At 36.3% G+C, this 24,431-nt stretch overlaps 2 protein-coding genes across 5 annotated transcripts in view; one reads left to right on the forward strand and one right to left on the reverse strand.

The window, feature by feature from the left end:
* Nucleotides 1-568: 568 nt before the first annotated feature.
* Nucleotides 569-4,152, reverse strand: si:ch1073-357b18.4 (uncharacterized protein LOC797129 homolog). The gene is made up of 4 exons (XM_027177466.2): nt 3,736-4,152; nt 3,499-3,555; nt 2,475-2,788; nt 569-1,701 (listed from the first exon to the last, which is right to left on the reverse strand). Exons 1-4 carry the CDS (start codon nt 3,887-3,889, stop codon nt 1,084-1,086), a joined length of 1,143 nt encoding a protein of 380 aa, XP_027033267.1. The 5' UTR covers nt 3,890-4,152; the 3' UTR covers nt 569-1,083.
* A 1,182-nt stretch (nt 4,153-5,334) lies between these two features.
* Nucleotides 5,335-24,431, forward strand: part of LOC113662687 (E3 ubiquitin-protein ligase rnf213-alpha-like) — a 33,745-nt gene continuing 14,648 nt past the window's right edge. For 3 of the 4 annotated variants that reach the window (XM_047817027.1, XM_047817030.1, XM_047817029.1), the window contains exons 1-27: nt 5,335-5,630; nt 6,509-6,624; nt 7,090-7,983; nt 8,076-8,314; nt 8,412-8,573; nt 8,969-9,177; nt 9,477-9,763; nt 9,875-10,113; nt 11,439-11,645; nt 11,803-11,995; nt 12,068-12,123; nt 12,385-12,547; nt 14,213-14,362; nt 14,446-14,544; nt 14,645-14,767; nt 14,861-15,050; nt 15,145-15,318; nt 15,451-15,603; nt 16,334-16,968; nt 17,108-17,267; nt 17,764-17,981; nt 18,356-18,493; nt 18,667-18,828; nt 18,948-20,163; nt 20,273-20,457; nt 20,546-20,701; nt 20,799-24,389. In XM_047817027.1, the coding sequence (XP_047672983.1) occupies nt 5,534-5,630; nt 6,509-6,624; nt 7,090-7,983; nt 8,076-8,314; nt 8,412-8,573; nt 8,969-9,177; nt 9,477-9,763; nt 9,875-10,113; nt 11,439-11,645; nt 11,803-11,995; nt 12,068-12,123; nt 12,385-12,547; nt 14,213-14,362; nt 14,446-14,544; nt 14,645-14,767; nt 14,861-15,050; nt 15,145-15,318; nt 15,451-15,603; nt 16,334-16,968; nt 17,108-17,267; nt 17,764-17,981; nt 18,356-18,493; nt 18,667-18,828; nt 18,948-20,163; nt 20,273-20,457; nt 20,546-20,701; nt 20,799-24,389 (10,212 nt within the window). In that variant the 5' untranslated portion in view covers nt 5,335-5,533. The remainder of the gene's footprint in view (nt 5,631-6,508; nt 6,625-7,089; nt 7,984-8,075; nt 8,315-8,411; nt 8,574-8,968; nt 9,178-9,476; nt 9,764-9,874; nt 10,114-11,438; nt 11,646-11,802; nt 11,996-12,067; nt 12,124-12,384; nt 12,548-14,212; nt 14,363-14,445; nt 14,545-14,644; nt 14,768-14,860; nt 15,051-15,144; nt 15,319-15,450; nt 15,604-16,333; nt 16,969-17,107; nt 17,268-17,763; nt 17,982-18,355; nt 18,494-18,666; nt 18,829-18,947; nt 20,164-20,272; nt 20,458-20,545; nt 20,702-20,798; nt 24,390-24,431) is intronic. The other variant, XM_047817028.1, reaches the window with a different exon arrangement.

Here is a 24,431-nt window from a genome sequence, read left to right on the forward strand (position 1 = left end):
ACAAATAACACATCTTTTCTATCGTAGTAATGTAGAAAGGCAGCTACAATCGCGTTTTGTGTAGTAACAGACTCGGGAAATTCAACTTTACTCAAGACGCCGAGGCCTTTTCCTTTTCGATAGGTGAGCAACGTTGGTTTTGCTTTGTTTCACAGAACTAAGATATGTCGTCCTTTGCATGATTATGCTTGTGTGTCATTTTTGCTTGTTTGTTTATCTACAATCGTATTGTTATTCGCTTCAGCTCATCTATGTGTGGGCGGAGCTATAAATACAGGGTGGGACCCATTTGGGTTAGGAGTGTGTTTGTTTTGGTGATTTCAAATGTCGATATTAACTTTCAAAAATCGGAGACCCTACCTTTAAGATCAGAATCAACAAAGAGACCATATGGAGTTGCATAGCAAAGTGTTGCATGTTAATGAAAGTCATGATAACCAGTCATTTCTTCACTTTCCCTTCACTTAAGTTACTTAAGTTCCAAGGAATATGATTCGTTTTTTCAGTGAATGGATATTAAGGACAAATATATATTCTTAAACTCCTGTGAAATAATGACATGTGTGTTAAAAAAACACTTGTTTTTATTTGCTCTGCTTACATTTAAGAGTTCCAGTTCAACCTTACTTATTTAGATCAAATTAAACAAGGTAAGTTTAACAAAAACATCATATGCAGAATGTATACTTCTGAAACTAATTGTAATCACATACATCTTGTATAAAATATCAGAAATCTTTGAGATGGAGAATTGGTGACAGTTTTGCATTAAAATGTAGTATGGTTAACACTCTCACTCTCTCACTCATTTTCTACCGCTTATCCGAACTTCTCGGGTCACGGGGAGCCTGTGCCTATCTCAGGCGTCATCGGGCATCAAGGCAGGATACACCTTGGACGGAGTGCCAGTATGGTTAACAAAGGAAGGGAAAAATGTTACAGCTTTCCTACAGCAATAATTTTATATTTACTTGTAATGAATAACCAATATTGAACACAAAAATAATACTGTATATATACATTGGTCCATTTGCAGATTATGGAATAATATACATTTTTAAAAATCCTCTTTTGATTTGTTCCTTAATGCTTATCAGACAGTCTTTGGAGCAGGGCAATAATGGTGTCTTGCTTGGATGAAATTAACTCCAGGGCTGTTGCCATCCTTCCCATCGCTTCAGCCATGCTGCCCAGTGTTCTCTCCTGGCGCCGCTCGCGGGCGTCCTTTTTGCGTTGCCGCTGCTCATCCAGGTGTGCACGTTCTTCATGACTGCTGATGAAATTGCGAAGAAGGGCAGTACGCTCACCTGCATACCCCTGCTGCTGAGCATAGCGAGAGGCCACTGAGCCGAGCTGATGATGACGAAACCTCCGTTTCAGTGGTTGCCTTGTAAACTTGGAAGCAGGTTTGGGGGAAACAGTGGGCATGGCAGTGTCAGTACTGCATGCAGGGCTTGGGTTTGGTTTTAGGGATGTGTTACACAACAATGGGGATGTCACCAACGTAGGAATTGGGGAAGGGTTGGCGAAGAGTCCACTAGGAAGTAAACACGGGGTGGCCACTGCAGCAACTGACACACTGTGCGGCTGATGCTCTTCAGATCTTACAGCTGTTTTAGTTGTGGTTGCATAACCAACAAGAGTGGCTGAAGAAGGGTCATTCTGATTGATCTTTGTTTTTCCTAACACTTTGTCCATCATCTGTTATGTGAACACAAAAAAAAAAATAAACATGAAAGATAAGATTCAACTTTACTGTTGAATGCAGTTAGTTTCGAACCAGAAATGCAAATACATTCATTCATTTTCTACCGCTTTATCCGAACTACCTCGGGTCACGGGGAGCCTGTGCCTATCTCAGGCGTCATCGGGCATCAAGGCAGGATACACCCTGGACGGAGTGCCAACCCATCGCAGGGCACACACACTCTCATTCACTCACACACTACGGACAATTTTTCCAGAGATGCCAATCAACCTACCATGCATGTCTTTGGACCGGGGGAGGAAACCGGAGTACCCGGAGGAAACACCCGAGGCACGGGGAGAACATGCAAACTCCGCACACACGAGGCGGAGGCGGGAATCGAACCCCGACCCTGGAGGTGTGAGGCGAACGTGCTACCCACTAAGCCACCGTGCCCCCGAAATGCAAATACAAATATATATAAATAAAAATAAGTAATATATAATAAATATGTATATATACATTATTATACATAGTGCAAACTAGTGAGGTAGAGAAGCAGAGACTAGCTCAATGCAAATACTGTAACTATTACATAAGGGGCAAATAAACAAGTATAACACAGAAGGTACATCAGAGTGAGGTATACTGATAGCATGTATTTCTGTAGACCAGTGGTCTTAACAGTGCAATGTAATGTAATGTAAAAACAATTGAAATGTATTTTTAAAATATTGTATAATTAGCAGTAACAATTTAATTAATTGTCTCAGCTAATTCAACATACCTCAAAGTATTCCCATGAGGTCTTGGCCTGGCCTCTGCCCAGCCTGCTGCGCTCTTTTACTCTCTTGTAGGTGACAATGAGGTTGTTCCATTTTCTTCTAATTTTTTCTACTGGCAGAGAGTGTCCAAGGTTCTCCAGCTCACTCTGGACATTTTGGAAAAGTCGAGAGCGTTCATGGGATCCATACATGTCCCAGCAACGATGCATCGCTTCAATAAGGTGCACAATAGCATGGTGGGTAAACTCGGATGAAGTAGACACAGCTTCAGGGTAGCCCCGTGCTGCAGTACCCTTTCTTGGTTCCTCCCTGTTAACTGTGAAAAGTATATATTTGTCAATATTATGAATTCAATGACATATTTTTTTCCCAACCGAGTATGAGTGCATATGAGATTAACACAAATACGTGTGTACATTATAAATTAATGCCAGGTCATCACAAGGTATCTATGTGGTCAAAGAAACTAAGTGCTCTCATGAGTCAGTTTCTCTGAAAGCAAACTTTACCCCTAAACAGTTGCCTCACTTTAATGTGTTTAATGACCACACTTGAGGTAATTGTTCTATGAGGTCATATCACCAAAGTACCATTTAAAAACAACATGGTGTTTTTATCAGGTTACTCCTGTAAGTATTGTAGGAATATGCTCATCTTGATATTTCCAGAGATAGATAGATAGATAGATAGATAGATAGATAGATAGATAGATAGATAGATAGATAGATAGATAAATAAATTCTAAAATGGTAAAAAAAAAAATACAAGATTATAAACATAAGTGATCCGATAAAATTATTTTAAATATTTAATCGCATATTACACATGTGAACAGTGCATTAGAAATTTAACTATAACAATAAAAGAGAGCACAGTGCAGAGTTCATATTGCACTAAGCTTATGTAACAAACTAATACACTTTGTTATGGTTTATTTACATATTCACGGTTTTTTTTTCTCATTTAATGCATGCAGAATGTGTTAATATCGTATATATGTGTTATACCTTGAATGAAAAGACTCACCATGGGGTACTTTCTGGTCACTAAATACAGATACAGCACTGTTTATACTGATAGGGTCTGTAATACACGAACACAAAGACAGAGACACAGATTTATTTTGCTTCATAGTATTAGAAAGGCAACAGGGTCGATATGGCAGCTAATAATGACAACAGTTTAAACCAATGATTTCTGTATAATCTGAAATGCAACATTGTTTTCGTGACTACTGGACAAAGTGTAACCAGTCCCACTCACAACGTAACACAGGAGTCGGCTCCTTAAGCTGCTCGACATGATGAGCCGGAATTACAGAAGAAGTGCTCGCAGTCGACTCAGTTGCAGCTGGACGTTCATCGCAGGGTGGAGACATAACACTTTCAGATGACTCGATTTTCAGCGACACGTCCATCACTGCACTGGTTCTCAAAAAGTGCGTGTTAATAATAAGGGTTCCGTGTTATGGTGGGTGTTAAAAACTACGCATAAACAGACACCCACTATCCTCAGGCTTCCTGCGTTTACTTACTTTCCCTAAGAAGTGCTTTAGAAATATAGACAGAGTTTAGCATGAGCTAAGAAGATTTTTCTCCTGTTTTAGTCTACAACGTGGAGTGAAAAGTGAAGCACCAAAAAATAATGGCTGCACCCTTCTCCATTCAACTGCGCAAATTTACTGCGTACTTCTCTACTGTTATTGGCCGCCCCGCGCTTACGTCACACGCAGCGCCTGCGCTTTTGCAGACGCATTGCGCAGACGTCAAAGTATTTCCCCCATAGGGTTTTCCCCATATTTATTGTATATCAATAAAGTACACCAGACTAACACATTGTCAAAGTAAATCCAGACCGTTTTTTCCCTCCTCTGTTTGGGATTGTATGGATTCTGCTGGCTGTGAAACAAATTGCCCCTCGGGGATAATAAAGTTGACCTAACCTAACCAATAATCTTACAGTCTGTAGATACTGTCTTAACAGTTTTTTTGTTATCTGAATGATGAATACACTTCACGTATATTTTAATGTCTTGTTCAGGAATCAAAAGCTTTCCACTACATTGTGAAACATGGCTGCTGAGATTTGAGTGCATGCAGCCAAAAAGAGCATTAGTGAAGTCAATCATTGATGTCAGGCGAGGAGGTCTGGTGCACAATCCGTGTTCCAGTTCACTCTAAAAGTGCTCACTGGGTCTGAAGTCAGTGTTTTCCTTGCAAGCCTTGACAGTATAGAGCTTCGTGTGTGCAAATGGGTCATATGATGAAACAGGTTTGTACCCTTTAGTTCCACTTAAGGGAAATCTTCAATTTATACAAATTGTTCCATACAGTAGTTTAAAATGTAAATGTAAAATTTTTCATAAATTGTCAAACACAAATCTGTTTTTTAAACTGTGCAATACAAATAATTGTGCAATAACAACTGTGCGATAACACTATTTTTAAACTGTGCAATATTACCTAGTGTAATTTCCTTGAAAGTGTTACAACCGTATTGTTTGCTTCTTTTCTTTTGTATTTATACACTGTACTGTATATATTTGTACTATGTTTCTACTTTATATTTGCAAATTTTTTCTTTGCTGATGTAAGAAAGAAATTTCTCCACTCTGGGATGAATAAAGTTATATCTCATCTCATCTCATCTCATCTTTGCCACTTATCTTACACTCGCTGTGTAAAAACTCCACTGCGGATGCAAAGGTCTACACCCAATAAAATAAAACAAACGCAAGCTTTCACATCTGTGGAAATCGAAACTCAGACTAGGACTTAAACTAGCCTACTACCATACTAAACAGTATGACTGATATATAGTCCATTTCACCGCTAAGCTATCTTGGCGTACTATTTAGTGTTGTGAGAATTTTGCCAAGCCTTACTCTCAGAGTTTATTTGCCTGTGGATCACAAGACGCTTGACAGGAGGACAGAACAATAAATCCTTTTGCGAAAATATGGCAGTTCACTCAGTGCGCTTAGGTTTTCTTTTTGTTTATCCTGTTTGATGGTAATCGTGGTCGCTTTTCTGGTTAAATTTCTGATTGATTTGGTTTGGAGATGCAGTGCTCGCAATGTGGATACGCTTTAGACGAGTCTTTCCGCTTCTGCCCCGAATGCGGACACAGACTCAACACCCAGCCAGCCAACACTACAGGTGAGGGATTTTTATATAGTTTTAAATCGATTGCTTCTGTCGTGTTAGACGTCAGGAACTAATGCACTTCATCTTCATGAATTCGTAAAAGGCTTTAACAAACAGAACGAATATATAGGCCTTGCTTATAATACCTCGTAAACACCATGTAATATGTTAAAGTGGACCAAAAATAACTAATATTATATATATGTCAGAGACTCAATTTGTGAATGTTTTCTAGTATAAAGCTTAATACTGCCTCTTCATTTATGACATCTGCTTTTAACACACCTGTTTTATGCGATACTTTTGTTTAACACACCTGTTTTATGTGATATGTGTAATGTGATACTTATACGCTGAAATGTGTTACTTGGATGCTGAATATGTTTATATGCTAGTGAATAAAATAACAGAAGACTGGATTAAAATTAGAGCGTTTATAAGTAAGGCCACGTTCACACTGCAAGTCTTAATGCTCAATTCGGATATTTTGCTCAGATCTGATTTTTTTTGTATGGCTGTTCACATTACCTTTTAAAATGTGGCCTATATCAGATACCAGTGTGAACTGTTTGCTGTTTCGAACTGATCCGCATGCGCAAACGAACAATGACGTCACACGCAGCACGCCGTTGCGCTAAAAAGTTAGCGAGGTTATGAAGTATTGTATAACCACTTTATATAACACTCTTAACACAAACGTTACCAGTCACGTTTTTAATTGGGACGAATGTCGATGGGCCAGATTTGAGTGTTCACACTACTCCTGAAGAAGTCTGACCTGGTCACTTGACCCCAAAAAAATCGGATTTGGGCCACGTTTACCTACAGTGTGAACGGGGCCTATTATTCTGTACCGTATTCCTGCATACATAAACTTTGTACGTTTGCAGTAGGAAATCCCCCAGAACAACTTGTTCATCAAGAAAGAGAGGGAAAACGAAACCAATCACATCCAGGCACTGATGCCAATTCGTCCTCAGAGCACAGCACGATAGTTAGAGAAAAGGTAAACAGTTTTGAATGATACTATGTACATTTTAGTTTGTTCTTTTATATTGTACCATTTAAGCCACGTTAATTGATTCAGTTTCAAATTAATTTAGGGTATAGATAAAGTGTTTCTATGCCATAACATACTAATAGTTATTACCATTCAAAATATTTTCATAAAAGCTGAAAGTTGGACTGCTTATGAGTTTTAAAGTTGGTGACACAAATATGTCATGAAACACTTCAACTACCACTTATGTATGTGTATCATGCATTCAGTGATAGAGTCTTAAGCACTTTTGTAAGTCTGTCAAATGCTTTAAAGGTAAATGTAAATAAAGAGATCTAAAAATGTAATTAGTTTGTAATTAGAGTCAAATGCATCAATAACAATTGTTTTTGTCTTGGATTTTAATTATCGGGAAAAATGTAAAAAAAAAAAAAAAAAGTGAAGGATTATGATGCTCTCTGTTTTCTGCAGGGAATTTCAAATCCAGGTCTCACCTTATCACTGCCTGACACGAATCAAAGTGAAAATTGTTCTGCCTTTGAGAGTCCGCAAAATGGAATCTCTACTGGCAAAGAACATGTTCCACAAGATGGCGCCAGTTTGTCTTCTGAAAAAGCAATTGAAGAAACTGTTAAGCTGTCGATTGATACAGCTTGCCAAAACACACAGATATCACAATCTGTCCAGGATAGAATGTTTTTCCAGTGTCATCAAACTCCTTTTTCAGATTTGTTAAGTTCCCAGGATTTGCCAGGGAATACAAGAAAAGAAGAGAGTAATTGCTCGATCCAGCCATGTCCAGCACCACCTCGCATAAAGTCCTCTTCATCTGAAGCATCCGGTCAGATCAATCTAAGACCAGACTCTAAGTGCCAACTCACTGAAGTACATGCTGAGATGGAAGTGAACAATATCGCTTCTATGTCTGATACACTGAATCTAAAGACAGAGTGTCCTACAGATGATTTTTCACCTTCCAGATCAGATAATGAGCTGCAGCCTGTACACTGTGCTCTGTCAGGATCTGCAACTCAACCAGAGATAAAGGACCAAAACAAGAACAAGTCACCACCTAGTGTGAATGAAACAACAAAAGTGATTAATTCACAGTCTTCCACAGCTGGATTAATGCCTCCTTCATGTGATTGTTACACTGAAGATCCTGACACAAATTTTCATGGGGATCTTGTAAAAGCAAAATCTCAAAATCTGAACCAGCAATCTTCAGTTCCTCTGCAGCCATCAAACAGCAATACTACTGAAAGCAAAAAAGAGGAAACACATATTTTGCAATGTACCACTGGACAGGGTGAAAAACAACCAAAAACATTGGACAGAAAATTATTTGGACCATATAAAAAAGAGGTAAGTGTTATTCTTAAAAAAAAGAAAAAAAGAAAAAAACATCATCAGTAATGTCACTTGCTTAGGTCTATTTTTGTTGCATGAACACATAGGATGGAACTGCTGCAAAACCCAAAGCAGACAATACTGGCAACAAACAACAAACTAAACATAAAGATGCTAAATCTCACATAAAAGAGACAAATGACCTTCAGAAGATAAGGGACACAGACACCCTTAAACAAGGCTTTAAGAATGCTTTGCCACAGGAGAAAAGTGTCTTTTCAGACCAAAATAATGAAGTGGGATTTCAAGAAATGTCAGCAAAGAAGAAAAATGACCACCAGAACCAGTATGTTTAGCTTCATTGCCAAGACTCTTACTTCCTTATTAACCATTAAAGAACAGGTTTATTTATTATTTATTTACTTCTTGAATTTTTTTGTTAGCACATCACACCAACAACAGGATCCCAAAGACATCACCATTTTCTTTCATGCCATCTTATCCAAAGAATTTAACTTAGACCCATCAGTAGACTTTGTTACTGTAAGATCAGGAGGTTTATTAGGAGATTGGCAACAGGATATTTTGAAAATGGAAGTCACAAGGTAAGCTATCTATCTATCTATCTATCTATCTATCTATCTATCTATCTATCTATCTATCTATCTATCTATCTATCTATCTATCTATCTATCTATCTATCTAATTTTTTGACCAATTGATTTATAATTTTAAATGTGATTACCACAAATGTATAATTTATTTTATTCATTTCCTAATTTATTAATTAATGCAATGTCCTACAATTGGCTAATTTTACTATAGCCCATTAAGAATTAATTTACATTACACTTCTGTCTGGAGCAGACTAGCATGGCAGAATGAATTAGCACTACCACGAATGTATAGCAAAATAACAAAATTAATGTAATGTCAACATCTAGCAAAATCTTATTATTTATTACACTATATTCCCTCACCTTTCCTCCATTTTCTACAGAGACCTAGGAAATGATGGTTTTCTTGTTCATGCAAAACTGGAAACCAGTAGAACTTATGTTGGGAAGTTAATTCCCTATAAATATGTTATTCACAAGCAAGGAAAAAAACATGAATGTGAATGTGAATATGAATATATCTACAAAGAAAATTCAAGAGGCATTGTTAATCGCTGTCTGTTAATAAGAGAAAACCTTCTTACACAACAAGGTAATTATAATTTTATATTAATAAAAAGCACCTTTGCATCTTGCAGGAATGTTAACTCTGATGTTATGTGGGAAATTTCCCAGTCACCTTTACTTGTTCGGTCTATTTATTATTGTGCTGTAATGTATACAAGCATTTATGTGCTTACAGAGGCCTGTAGCTCACAAGTAGTAGCTCTTGGGTTTTTAAAAAATAAAAGAATTTGCCTTGCCATTAGAAGATGCCATTTGCCTTGCCTTACTTTTAGAGGGAGCAGTATAAAAGTAATATACCTATACTCTATTATTTTTGTGTTGCAGGGGAATGGCACCAGTATGATGACATAATATATATCAAGACTCCACACGGTTATGTTGATAAGATAAAACACTGGATTACAAACACAAAGCCTGATTTATTGAGAGGAAGATATATAGCAGCAGGGATCATGTTGGATACAATCAGTGACATCCTTGGCGAATGGAGTAAGATAAATGTGCAAAACTTCTTTGTCCAGCTACGGCAGTTCTTCACAACTTATTCACATCCATATGTATATGAAGAACAACCAAAACCATGGGAATCTTTACAGTATGGTGAAAAACAGGTATAGCATACTATGGAAAAAAACTAAATATAACACATAAAATCTTAAATAATTACATTTTAACAATAAATTAATTGTTTATAATAATCTCAGTGAATTGTCCTTTTTTAGTTGAAAGATCATCTCACAGATTTCATGAAGAACAAGATTGCTTCTATGAGAGCGAAAAGCAATATTCAAGATCAGCAAAGAGCAGCTGTCATCTTGCTGCTGGTTTATCTAAAATATAATCTACACATAGATCAAAAAACCGCTTATGAAATGGGCTATTTGCTTTGTCTTCCCAAGCTGTCAGAGAAAGAATTCCATACTTACTGGAATGTGGTTTTACAGCCTCTTCAAGAGGAAAGGTATGACATTGGTCTCAATAAATAGTTTCTCTAATTAATGTGCTATATATTACTATTTTTCAATGTGGTATATACATGCACTGGCCATTTCAATAAGAAAACCTGTACGTTTGCCAAGTTGTACAATTATTTTATCATCAAACATGTGGCAGCAATATATAGGTCAAGAGCTGTAGTTAAATTTTAGTTAATGGTATTTCAGTGACTTTGCAGTGACTGTGGCAGGTATGTTGACGATGAATGGGTTGGTTTGCAGATTTTAGAAACTGCTGATCTCCTGGATTTTTCACACACAACACTCTATAGTTTAATGGTGCTAGAAATTGAGGCAGATAGGCTTAAATATGAGAGGACCACTTCAGGGTCCACTCATATCCACCAAGAGAAGTAAATGAAAGATTCAGCAAAGGTGGCTTAAAACTGACTGAATAGTTAAAGATTAGAAAAGCATTACTTGTTGTTTTGTTTCAATCTTTAACTGTCCAGATTTACTGAGCCATATGTAGAACTATAGCCTTGGAATAATGTTCTTGTCTGACAGGAACCTGATGTGGTCTTGTGCTGTTTCTATCTCAAGGTTTGGTTTGGATATTTGAGTTACTGTTGCCTTCATGACAACTGAAACAAGTCTGGCACCATCTTCTCCTCAGACCTCTCTCGGACCATTCCTCTGCCAATACTCACTGATTATTTAATTCATTGTAAACCTTAGAGACTGTTATCTTATTAAATGAAGCTCCCAGAAGATCCTTAAATACCAGCTTGTCTGGCACCAACAAACATATCGTGGTCAAAATCATTGCAGATGTTTTTGCATACTGATGTTTGATGTGAACATTAACTGTAGCTCTTGACCTGTATCTGTTTGATTCTGTTCATTGTGCTGAGGCCATTATTAATTGATTAATTGATCATTGCATGTATGAGCAATTAAAAAGTATATACAAAGAAAACAACAGAATGCAGAATATAAAAATTTGACAATTTAATTTTCATTCATTTAAAAAAAAAATCTTGCTAGGCAATCGCATATGCACAGTCAAATCCTTCCCTCTTCCGTGGACAACCATTTTTTTCCCTTGAATTTTCACTGTGATATTATAGGTGGAAAAAAACTGACATGATTTATCTTTCCGTTACAAAAAATAATTGTAACTGGGGGGTGTGTAAATGTTTTAATATTATACAATATGCATGTCATATTCTCCTCGCACGCATTATGTATACTTGTTGTTCTATATTTAATTATTACAAAATTATTTAATTATTTACTTAATTATTTAAAAGACAAAGATGGTTATGTTTGCAATTATTTTTTTCAACAGTGTTGCGGATGCAATCAGAATGTTTTGTCGGATTGCACTTAGCAGAAAAACTACCAACTGGATTCTTGTTCTTCCTTTTCTGCATTTTTTGGAGAGAGACAGCAAACCATTTGAGCGAAACATGTGTAATACTGGACAAGAATTTGACGTTTGGGCAGGACTTAAAAGTTTCAAAAATGTTTATGTGACAGACTCACAACACTCAAGGTAACTCATTGTTTTACTTGACAAATAATACCTTCATTAAAGTGTTTTTAAATAGTGTTTAATCATATATCTCTCATTATATATATCATACATATGTTCCTTTCCAATAATTCTAAAATAACCGCTCTATAAAGTCCCTGTTTCCTCTCATTTACAGGGCACTTTTGAAGGTTATGGAGAACCATAAACATTTGCTTGTCATAGATCAGTTACTTGTCCGTTCCTGGATGTGTGTGTTGGGTTTGAATAATTTGCTGGAATATACAGCCTTGATTCCTGTGGATATCATGGATGTTTTCTTCATGCTAAACTACAGATTGGACAATAAAGAGTTGCAACATGGCAAAGAGGTAAAGTAAACATCAGACTTTGTTCAGTTTGTCTTATAATGAGTAAATTTGATGCTTACATGTATTTTACAGGATCTGAAGTGGTTGTTTTCAAATCTCCCCAATGAAATCAGAAACCAGCAATTCAGGTATATAATTTTTATTTAAAAAATAATGAAGTGGAATAGACAACCTTACTGATTTTTATATAACACTTATGCACTAACATATAAACAATAAACTTATTTACAAACATTTGAGTAAAGGATTACTTGCATGCATCAAAGTCCTGCTCTCCAAATGCCTTTCAGTGTTACTCTTATGTATTGTACTCTTATACAGTATATTCCCATATGTTACTTATAAGAAATAATAATTAGACAATGAGTAATCTCATTTCTGTTTATCAGGTTTAAAGACAAAGACTATGGTGAACTTTGTCTGATGAAGTGTTCAAGTCTTCTGGCTAAAATATGCCAAAATTACAAACATTCATGTCAGTCTGAAGTCCCTCTGGAATGCTTGAAACTTTTCAGTCTGATCATGGATTTGAAACAATATTGCACTGAAAAGGTAATCATGTTGTTACCAAAAATATAAAATATAATTCTAAACGTATTAAATATATAAAAGTATTTTTTAAATATTAGACTTGAACTATATCATGGGATGTGTGTTGCCATTTATATTACTGGACATTCCAATACTTCACATTTTGTGTCAGAACTTTGCAAATCAGTAGAAGTACACTAGTGGAAAAAAATTACTGTCTTGGTGAACTGCATTATGGGTATTGCATTATTTTGTAGCAGTTTGAAACTGTGAATGTGTGTGAGGTGCAGGGAAATTTTATTTTTATAAATTTGCTAGCTTGCATTTTTTTGTCTTTGTCTGTGGAAGTAAAACTTATATAAATGGCATCCATTCAGTAGCACTATCTGAATCGTCACTGTTAAGTGAAAAAACCCATAAATATGTACATTACAGAGCACAGAAATAATGCACTTTAATGCACTTTGTACCTCAAAGTCTCTAAGCATGGAGGGTCCTTAGCAGGAAAGGGAACACTAGTACCAGTTATCACTCAAAAGTACACCTAAAAACTATTTTTCTCATGAATTAAAAGGCAGATGATTTGTTATATAAATGGGACAGGGACATAACAAAAGTATCCAAAGGGTAATTTGGTGTCAAGGTCTAGGTTACAGCCACAGACTGGTACACAATATATCAGTATACAAACTAGTAAAGGATTGTTTAGAAAGTGAGGCACATTTACACAGAAGAACAATATTCCAGAATGAAAGGATTAGATCTTGTAGAATCTAACTTTTTCAGCCTTCTCATTATTTCTGGGTGATCATCTGCTTTATATACAATGCAAACAGGAAAGACTAACCAAGCATTGTTTTTAAACTCTTTCGGCACTTAATTTTAGCCCAGGTTCACAATCTTCATCCATTTTCTCTGAGACTAATGTTAAATATGATATGTGTACTGTATATATATTAATCAAATATATATTTAACATTAGTCTCAGAGAAAATGGATGAAGATTGTGAACCCGGGCTAAAATTAAGTGCAGAAACAGTTTAAAAACAATGCTAATGGTAATAATATGCAGGTGAATAAATATGGTGTTTTGCATTTTTTTCTTTTTGGTTCTCTCTTTAATGCAAGTATCATCAGAGAAAGGGTTGGCCATGTGCACATTATCACTATTTTGGAAAAGGATTATATAAAATTTGCTGTTTTGTCTTTGTCAATTAACCCACATCACGCAGTCGACTATTAACAATTGCCACAGGTCCCGATGTCACAGATAGTAATATTAGAATGCATCACCTACTTTCCTTTAACTCGAAATTGCTATTTTTTTTTCTTTTTTTGGGCTGCTGGTTTTGTATTCACATCATTTATCACAATATTGCAAAATGGAAAATATTGATCAATGAAAGATCAATATCGCACAAAACAAGTACAAATTACGTCAGTTGAAAAGCTAAAAGCAAGTGTTCTTGCTGCCAGCAAAATTTTTAAAATGTTCATTACACATGTGGCTTTATATCTACTTGTGGCATTTATTGACATTGATGGTGTAATAACTTGTTAGTACAGCTTCTATCTGCTTTTTGCATTGGGTAGTGTGGGTATTGAGCATTTATTATTATAATCTTTTGGATTTCTTTAGTTCTCAGCTTCTGTTTCTTTAATCAACTACAAATTGTTGTCTTAAAGGAATCAGCTGAGGCCCAGAGAGGGAAGAGCAAAGAGTTGTTTGAGCAGGCAGAAAGAAATGTAAGAGAATGGCTCAGAAACGCCTTTTCTAATAATTTACTGAACAACTCACACGACTACATAAGTTTCACTGTGCCCTGTGAACTTGAGGTAGGTAGTCTTTTCATACCATACACATTTTTAAATGTTGACAAATCAAGAATATAGTTTTGATCTGACTTACTGATAAACAGGTATGGAGTAAGCTGATTTCGCTGCCTTTTGCTAACAAGGAGTTTTGCTCAGAATGGAGTAAAACATTCTTAAATCAGTTTGAAGGAAAACTGAAACAGGTACATACTTGCAATCTGTTTTTGTGGTGTTTAATTTAATTCATGCAAAATATGTGCAGAAAACTTGAATCGCTATGACATACTGTTTTTTTGTCGTTAGGAAAGGCCAATTCATCAGATTGTAATCTACTGCAACAAAGTGGAGGATTTGAATGCCAAGTTTCCATTATTAACTGCTTCTTTTGAAAACTGTGCGTTAGAGGCTGTCACTTCCGTGTGTCAGGTACAGATCCTATCCATTTCTTTGAAAGGTAAAGAAAAACATTTTTCTACACAAAAATTTGAGCTTCATGTCATTTTTGTTTTCACAATTCAGAGTGGATCTGAGACGCATTTGCTGGAAAAACTCAAAAGCCATGATTTAAGTAAGTTTGGAAAACTGATATCTGAAATTGTACTAAAATCTTGGCCAAAGACTGAAGATGGAAAGTATCAAGATGGAGAAGAGCTGGTAATACAACATCTCTTGACTTGGCCTACGGCAAGCAAAATCTTTCAACTACAAGGTGTGAATTTACAATGATACATGCTACTACTTTGTTAGTTAAACTCTTATTGGTTGGTGATTTGCACAGCATTTTAAACAACGTGTTTCCTCAGGTGCAAAGGGGAATCTCATTGATCAACTCTCAGACAAAGCTAGGGAGCTAATGGCTATAGCAGGCTCTGCATTCTGCTGTGTTGCACAACAATTTATCCAAGGAAATATTACTCTAAAGATCCTGAATCAAATCCTGACAAAAGGGGATGCATTCATTGAGCTTCTACAGATTGGTAATCACCTAAACCTGACAGACAATAATTATTCAGCTTTATACAGTACAGTATATGAATATTACCTTCGCTATAATGTTAGATAGTCATGGTCTTTATTGTATTGAAATCTTTATTTACACTTACCTGCAGATGCTTTGTGTGATGATGGTCGGTGCAAAGACAATAGGGCTGTGAAAAATCTGCTTAGAAAAAGGCAAGAAGAAGTTGAGAACATCTACCAGGAAAAAGAATTCATTGCATGTTTACTGCATGTGTGCTCCAAACTCCAAAACCACATCAAAGGTATTTTATCTGATAAATTATATTAAATATAACTCCAAAGCATAGGGAAAGCGTGGAAATAATCAAGCAGAACAAAGCAGATTTTTATGCAGAGGCAAGAGGACAAATTATAGTTCTGGTATAGAAATAAATTCAGTTAAAGTTCAATACCTGTCACCAGCCAAAAATCATTTACTGTACTCCATGATTAATTAGAGAGGTAGAAATTGACCAAGGTGACAGTCTCATCCATGAACCATATTAGTTTCTCTTATCATTTACACTTGTGCCTTCGACAACCCTGTAAGTCATACTGCCATGAAACCATAAAAAATTAGAATTACATAGAGTGTCTGTCAGGCAAGACCTTGAATAAGTTCAGCTATTTACTGTAGCTATACAACTATTCTATAGTTACTACTGAAAGTAACTATACAAATGATGCTATAGAAAACTAATCAACACCATCTGACCAATCAAAATTCAGCATTTAACAGTACTGTTGTTTAAAAATGTGTAATTCACTTGTTTCATATTTGAAACTCCATTGTGCTATGTACAACTTTCCTGTCTTGCACAGTGGTTTGATTATATACACATGCTGATTTAAAAATAACAACAACAATAGCAACAACAACAACAACAATAATAATAATAATAATAATAATAATAGCTTGAAAGCATGTGGTTAATTTCTGTGAGATTTCTATTTTCAACAAATTCAACAATTCTATTCTTCATTAATTCACAGTCGAAATTGCAGAGCTCAAAGTGAAGCACACAGTTAATGTGGAGGAAATGTGCCTGGATGAATTCATGGAAGCTCATCAGCTTGATGAAAATTCTTCAGATGTGACTGGACTGGTCACATATTTCAATCTGTGCGATATCACAAGAAAGATGGCAAAGCGACTACATGATTTGAAAGACAGCTACATATTTTCCATGTGCTGGGAAAACCAAGCCAAAACACTCTCACACACTGAGCAAGATGATGATGATGATGATGATAGTGATGAAACAGAGCCAAAAAGAGATATGGAGCCATGCACCCTAGAGTTCATCCATGCAAAAATATTTCAGCCTTGTGACAGTCAGTACCAAAGGATCTACACCAGTTTGAAGAATGCTTCTATAACTTTCAAAATGGTCGATAGCATCTTTGAGGTCTATAAGGGCAAATATGATGACCTTCGAAAAGATCTGGAAATAATGTGCAAAATAAATCCTAAAGATAATAAGCGATGGATTAAAGAAAGAATCCATCAAATTCAACAATACCATGACCTAGACTTAGCAGCAGAATCAGCTCAAGTAATCATGGACATCAAGGAAACCCTATGCCCTGAGGGAGACTTCAAAATACTAAACAAACTGCTTGATATTGTGAGTTACCAAATTAAATCTATTATTAATGTGTAAATAAATTCTGATTAAAGAATCTTTATACTAAACCATATGTATATAATGAATTTATGTGTAAACAATACAGAAGTAAGATGGAATTAAGGTGTCTGTTTTTCAGAGTAAAACTGACTTTCTGGAGACAAGCTTAAATCAGATTGATGACAATTTAATAAATGCCAAAAATATATTGGCAGACATAACAGAGGGTCGCAGACTGTGCCTTCAGGAGCTCTACCATAGCAGAAACTTTGCTAATTGGGTCAAAGTGGCCTTGCCAGGTAAGTTCTTAACCTGGAGTTTAAGCTGTAACTATAATAGGCTGTAGTGCATTATGATATATCGTATTAGGCAGTACTAACAGACTGTCATTTTTGTTATATTTATATGGTCAGAATGGAATATATTGTATGAATCCTGATTTATACTGTTTACACTGTAAAGCATGGTAGCATGGTAATTAAGTTATGGCAATGTATTTCCTCTTTTTTCCAGTGTGTTTTGGACATTGAATAACTCAAGTTTATATATTTAAAAAAATTAAATTGAATCTTTTAAAATATGAAACTTAAGTATTCCATTTTCTTCACTAAAAGCATATGCATTTAGCTTTCCTTTTTATAGTTGTAAAATAGATTTCAACTTTAACATAACAAAGATTAGCAAATGTTTAACAAATGCACCCTTTTCATCAGAACTCAGTTATCAGATTTCGCTCAATTATTGGTACTAATTAGTACCATTTTTTAACTACTAAAAACTATTTGCTATTCACAGATATCAGTCAGCTTAAAGTGTTTGTTGATCTTGCGACAATCTCTGCTGGAGAAAATGCTATGGATGTCGATCGAGTGGCCTGTTTCCATGATGTTGTGCAAGGATACTCTTCCATGCTTTATGGGCTAAGTGCTGATTCTGATTTTGATGCTTTTAAGAGAGCTCTGGAAAAACTATGGAAAGCCCTGGAAAGTGACAGCAACCTCGCAAAAAAGCTTGTATGCAATGCGTCATTTTGTAAAAAAATATATTACCTGTATATTACAGGTTACCTTTGCAGATAATATGGTATATCTGCCTATGTGCATAGTATATCAATACCTTCCATGGATTCCAAGTCTTATTTGACTTACATACACTTAATACTTACATACTACTGAATATGAAAGTAATGTGAAATCAATATCAGAGCATGTACATCACAATATGTACTTTCAATTCAAACGTTAATATGCAGTCAACAGTTGTGATAAAGTCACAGATTTTTTTCTTATAGGTCAGTCATTATGAGTAAAACTTATAGTATTGTTGATAGCATCATGTATGTTTGGTTTTATAGAAATGTATGCATTTATCTACTGTCTTTAAATAGAGAGATTCTGCTCGGCATTTGGATTGGCTAAATTCAGTGAAAGAGAGTCATGGCTCAGTTGAGTTATCTTCCCTCTCATTTGCCACAGCCATAAATAAAAGAGGAGTGTATTCCATCACTGCACAAAAACAAAAAAAGGTTTACATTTCTGTTACTTTGTGAATATGAATTTGCATTTATTTGTTTTTAATTTGGTTGTATTTTTTATTTGAAGAATGTGTAATATTTAATTGCAGAGTTTACTTAGAATATTATAAATATGTAATTTACATTCAGATGTATATTGGTAAAATGGGCTCTTTCTTTAACAGACCAACATGGAAACTGCTCTAAAACTTTATGTCCCTGAGGAACATGGAGAAGAACAGGAGGTTCGCTGTTATTCTTTAGAAGATGTTAGAGATCTACAAAACAAACTCATGCTTATGTCCGGGAAGGCAGAGCACAACAATGAGGTTGAATATTTCACTGAGGTAAAAAAAAAAAAAAAACTGAGGTCGAATAAATTTGCCTTTGTCAGATATTTGGCACATCTAGGAGTTGCTTCTTTGCTGACTCTGATGCCATAATTTTTTTCTCTTTTTTTCTTAAGGTTTTTGACCATGTTCAGAGACTAGCTAGGATATTTCTTGATCTTTTGTCTGCTGGAAACCCCTTATTCAGGCACTGGGAAGCAAAAATCAACTGTTTATATCATCTCACCAACCAAAATATTATTATAGACTTTAATTTGAGTAGCATTCCTGAAAAAATACTAATAGATGGTAATGTCATTAAAGAACTACCAAAACTTTGCAAAAAAATGGAAAGGTTTCTAAGTGACTGGAGGAAGTTTATGGAAAAACAGAGATCTGAGAACTACTACCTTAATTATTACACTGCTGAGCAAATTGTCTATCTTTGTGAACAGCTCTCTTTGAAACATTTAAATGAAGACTTAGATGACAGTGCATTGATGATGCTGTCTTTTATCAACCCTAAGTCTTCTACATCTACTGTGTGGAAAACATGGAACCTTGTGTTTCAAGATTCCCAAACTGAGGAGGGCTTAACTACAAGTGTACGAGATATCTCAGACAAAGATTTAGGATTAGATAAATTAGATTTCATTTGGGATAAATATATGACCGACATGAAGACCTTCCTAACAGATAAACTGGATATCTCAGGTTTAGGGAAATTTCTCGAGAATCTGAACAATAATTGGGAATTTGAGGATGATGACCAAGATGATATCATGCATTTTCACACAGATAAAGAACAGAATGAGATTAGGCGAGAGTTGCCAAAAGGGCTGATGATGGGTCGTCCCAATCTCATAGTATGCCCTAAAGAAGAAATTCTGATGACTTGTCTCAGTGTTTACTCTGCCAGCGAATATGCCCCACTCCCATCATATGATGAAGTCCTACTGTGCAGTTCAACCACTCCGTGTGAGCATGTGGAACTTTTTTTAAGACGTTGCCTCAACACTGGAAATATCAGCAAGAAGATCTATACCCTGTTGTATGGTGATCTTTTGAGTTACGAAGTCAGTTGTGCTGTGGAGCAATTGTTTCACAAATTTCAATCTGGATCAAGAAAGGATTACAAACTTGTGATTATTTGCAGCTTGGAGCAAGAACATGCTTACATCCCTTCAGCATTTAGTCATTTCAAGTTGCACATAGTGCCAAGAGTATCCTTAGAGAGACTCCAAACATATCTCTGTAGACACTACACAGTGTCAGCTGAACAGGCTAGTGCTGCTACTGTATTCAAAGAAAGACAATGTGTTGGAATTGTGTCATCAAAACAAGCAGGAGTTGGTGAGTAATTGAAAACTGTAAAATTGAAAAATAGTTTAGTTTAATAGTTTAGTTTAATTTATTTTAATAAAATGTGATAAATGCATCCAAATCTTTCTGGTTATTTCAGGAAAATCCTTGTATGTTCAGAGGCTTTATGAAAGGCTTGAGGCATCTGAAAGACCTGGAACTTCAAATCTGAAGTGCATTCGCTTAACTGAGCATGTAGTTGATGAAAGTGTAATCCTTTATTCACTGCTTGACACACCTAATCAGAATGGGCTTGTGATTTTTCATTTTGATGTTACAACAGCGGTAAGCATTTAGTTATATGAAACGCAGCAAGAACTGTTGCAAAATATTTACATGTAAATATTTTGATTAATTGCTGTGCCTTTTTTAGGTGCAAAAAGGATTGCATGAGTTTTTATTTAAACTCTTAGTACTTGGCTATTTAATGGACACTGAAGGACGAATGTGGAAACGTAGCAGCCAGCACTTGTATGTCACTGAGATGTTAGAGCACACCACAGAATTTCGAAGATCTGTTGCAAGAACAGTAAGTGTTTTTTAAGCCTTATTTTTTATTATTAAAAAACAGTGATTTGTTTTGAAATAGGAGAGTCTGTATGAAATAAAGATATTTTTATTCACAGGAATCAAAGACATTGTTCACTGATGTTTTCCCTAAAGTGCAATGCAGACCACCTAAAGAAGTTTTGGAACTGGAAATGAGAGTAACAGATGATCCTAGCTTTGAGATTGAAGATCCACTTATGGATGATGAGTGTTTCAGAAGTGAGGCTTATCAGAGGCCTTATCAGTATTTGAAGCGCTTTCATGAGGGAATTGACCTTGACAACTTCGCCTATAGTGAAGTTGAAGGTTCCCATACAGAATGTCTTCAGACGTTGTTTATCTACTGTGGAATTGTTGATCCATCGTGGGCAGAGTTGAGGAACTTTGCATGGTTCCTAAACCTTCAGTTACAAGATTGTGAGACATCGATTTTCTGCAACATGGACATTGTTGGGGACACTCTGAGAGGCTTCAGAAAATTTGTGGTTGATTTCATGATTTTAATGGCCAAAGACTTTGCTACACCATCATTAAACATTTCGGATCAAAGTCTCAGAAGACAACATGTAGACCTAAGTGATGCTAATGAAGAAGATTTGGCTCCATTTCGCATCAGGAAAAGATGGGAGACTGAACCCCATCCATACATCTTTTTTAATGATGATCATGAGTCCATGACTTTCATAGGATTCCACCTCAGGTTAAACAATGAGAATGGTGTTGATGCCTTTGATCCAGCGACTAACAGAGTCATAAGGAAGAATATCATGACAAAGCAGCTCTATACTGGCCTCCAGCTCAACAAGGTCCCTTTTAACCTTAATTTTGATGACTTACCAAGAAGTGACAAAATTGAGCTTTTGTGCAGTGTGCTTGGTGTTAAATGGCCATCAGATCCTGATGAGACCTACCAGCTTACTATGGACAATATTTTGAAGATGATGGCAATTCACATGAGGTTTAGATGTGGCATTCCTGTCATTATCATGGGGGAAACTGGTTGTGGAAAGACAAGACTTATCAAATTCATGTGTGAGCTTCAAAGAAGTGGAATCCCAGCAGACAATATGAAATTGGTAAAGGTTCATGGTGGCACAACTCCTCATAACATATATGCTAAAGTACAAGAAGCTGAGACCATTGCATCCTTGAATAAAGAGAACTATGACCTTCAGTCAGTCATTTTCTTTGATGAAGCCAATACTACAGAAGCAATCAGCTGTCTCAAGGAAGTGCTTTGTGACAATTCTGTGCAAGGGCATAAACTTAAACCCCAAAGTGGTCTACAGGTAATTGCAGCTTGCAATCCATACAGAAAACACTCGGATGCAATGATTAATAGGTTGGAAGTAGCAGGTTTGGGATACATTGTGAACGCTAATCAGACACAGGATAAACTGGGTTCTATTCCTCTTCGTCAACTGGTGTACAGAGTTCATGCACTGCCTCCAAGTATGATTCCATTAGTGTGGGACTTTGGGCAGCTTGATGACAACACAGAAAAGATGTACATTCATCAAATTGTTAAGAGTGTAGTTGAAAACAATTCAGTTAACAAAGACTATATCAAGATGATGACAGATGTCCTGTCTACATCACAGTGCTACATGAGGAAGAGAAAAGATGAATGTAGCTTTGTCAGTTTAAGAGATGTTGAACGTTGCATGCAAGTATATGTGTGGTTCTACACCAATTCTGAAATGTTTTTTGACGAGCTGGCAGAGTTTTTGAAGAAGAAGCAAAAACACTCAAAGAGTGGTTTTGTTGAAACAATCTCTTTAGATGACAAAGATCCTGTTGAATGGGCTCTGTTGATGGCAGTGGCAGTGTGCTATCATGTATGCTTGGAAAAGAAAAAGGAATTTTGGGCAAAACTCTGCAAATTATTTCCAAGCTACAACAAACCACAGAAAGTAAAGCAAGAAATCTCTCAAATACAAGAGCTTCTTCTTTATGATGTTCCTCTGGGTGGTACAATTGCTAAAAATAAAGCATTGAAAGAAAATGTGTTCATGATGGTGGTGTCCATTGAACTGCGAATTCCACTGTTTTTAGTTGGTAAGCCTGGGAGCTCAAAGTCTCTGGCAAAGACCTTAGTTGGAGATGCAATGCAAGGCCAATCTGCACACACTGAACTGTACAGGAAATTGAAACAAATTCACCTAACATCCTACCAGTGCAGTCCACATTCAACCGCAGAGGGAATCATTAACACATTTAAACAGTGTGCTCGTTTTCAAGAGGGGAAAAATCTAAAAGAGTATGTCTCTGTTGTTGTGCTAGATGAGATAGGCCTAGCTGAAGACTCCCCAAAAATGCCTCTTAAAACCCTTCACCCCTTATTGGAAGAAGGTTGCATCGATGATGACCCACTACCCCATAAAAAGGTTGGGTTTATTGGCATCTCAAACTGGGCTTTGGACCCAGCTAAAATGAACAGGGGAATCTTTGTCTCCCGAGGTGACCCAGATGAGAATGAACTCATTGAAACAGCAACTGGAATTTGTTCTTTGCAACCAGTCATTCTGGAAAACATCAAGCATCTTTTTCAGCCTTTGGCAGGTGCCTACCTACAAATCTGCAGCACACAAGACAAAGGGTTTTTTGGCTTACGTGATTACTACAGCTTAATCAAGATGCTATATGGTGTTTCCAGAGATTCTAATCCTTCTTCAAAGCAAATCGTTCATGCGGTCTTGAGAAATTTCAGTGGCTTGGATAATGTGGATGCTCTGAAAATCTTTGCCAAAAAACTTCACATAAAACCTTGCTTGGACGACCTCAGTACTATTGATTTGGTAAGGCAAAACATCACTGGTAACCCACAGAATGAGGATTGTCGCTACCTTCTTATACTAACCAAGAACTTTGCAGGGCTTCAAATTCTTCAGCAAAATATCTTCATGGATAACGATCTTCCTGAAATCATTTTCGGTTCAAGTTTTCCTAAAGATCAGGAGTACACACAAGTCTGTAGGAATATCAACCGTGTGAAGATCTGCATGGAAACTGGCCAGACTGTTGTGCTTTTGAACCTTCAAAGTCTTTATGAAAGTCTCTATGATGCATTAAACCAGTACTATGTTTTCCTGGGTGGACAGAAATATGTTGATCTTGGTCTTGGAACACATCGTGTGAAATGCAGAGTGCACGAAAAATTTCGACTTATTGTCATTGAGGAGAAGGATGTGGTCTACAAACAATTCCCCATTCCACTAATTAACAGACTCGAAAAACACTACCTTGACCTCAACAGTGTTCTAATGAATAGTATGAAAGAAGCTGTCAAACAGCTACAGAGCTGGGTCCAACGTTTTGTGGCTTCAAAAAGTCAGCATTCTGGTTCACACAAGTACTTGCCACAAGATGTTTTCATTGGTTACCATTCAGATACTTGTTCCTCTGTGATACTACATGTAGTGGAGAAACTGAGAGATGACTTTGAGAATGCAGACATCCAAGATACACTGTTAAAGGAAGCCAAGCAAGTCTTACTGAACTGTGCCACCCCAGATTCTGTGGTACGGTTGGAATATACTGATTTGTCAGATGCAGAGACAGAGCAACTGTTTACTACATACTTTAAGGAACAGAAACACCACTCTCTTGGTGAGTTCATTGCATCTCATATCTCAAAGGGGCATCGGAGGCAGTACATTTTTACAGAGGTAGGATTTTCTATTTTTTCAAGTACTATATTTAATTTTATT

The sequence above is a fragment of the Tachysurus fulvidraco genome, chromosome 8, assembly GCF_022655615.1.
Source record: "Tachysurus fulvidraco isolate hzauxx_2018 chromosome 8, HZAU_PFXX_2.0, whole genome shotgun sequence".
In the NCBI taxonomy this organism is placed as follows: Eukaryota; Metazoa; Chordata; class Actinopteri; order Siluriformes; family Bagridae; genus Tachysurus; species Tachysurus fulvidraco.

Excerpts from the sequence above, each read along its gene's own strand:
- si:ch1073-357b18.4 (XM_027177466.2), bottom strand. The coding sequence starts at position 3,889 with ATGGACGTGTCGCTGAAAATCGAGTCATCTGAAAGTGTTATGTCTCCA. Across the intron at positions 3,556-3,735 it reads GCCGACTCCTGTGTTACGTT|ACCCTATCAGTATAAACAGT; the intron begins GTGAGTGGGACT and ends CGTGTATTACAG. Across the intron at positions 2,789-3,498 it reads TGACCAGAAAGTACCCCATG|TTAACAGGGAGGAACCAAGA; the intron begins GTGAGTCTTTTC and ends TACTTTTCACAG.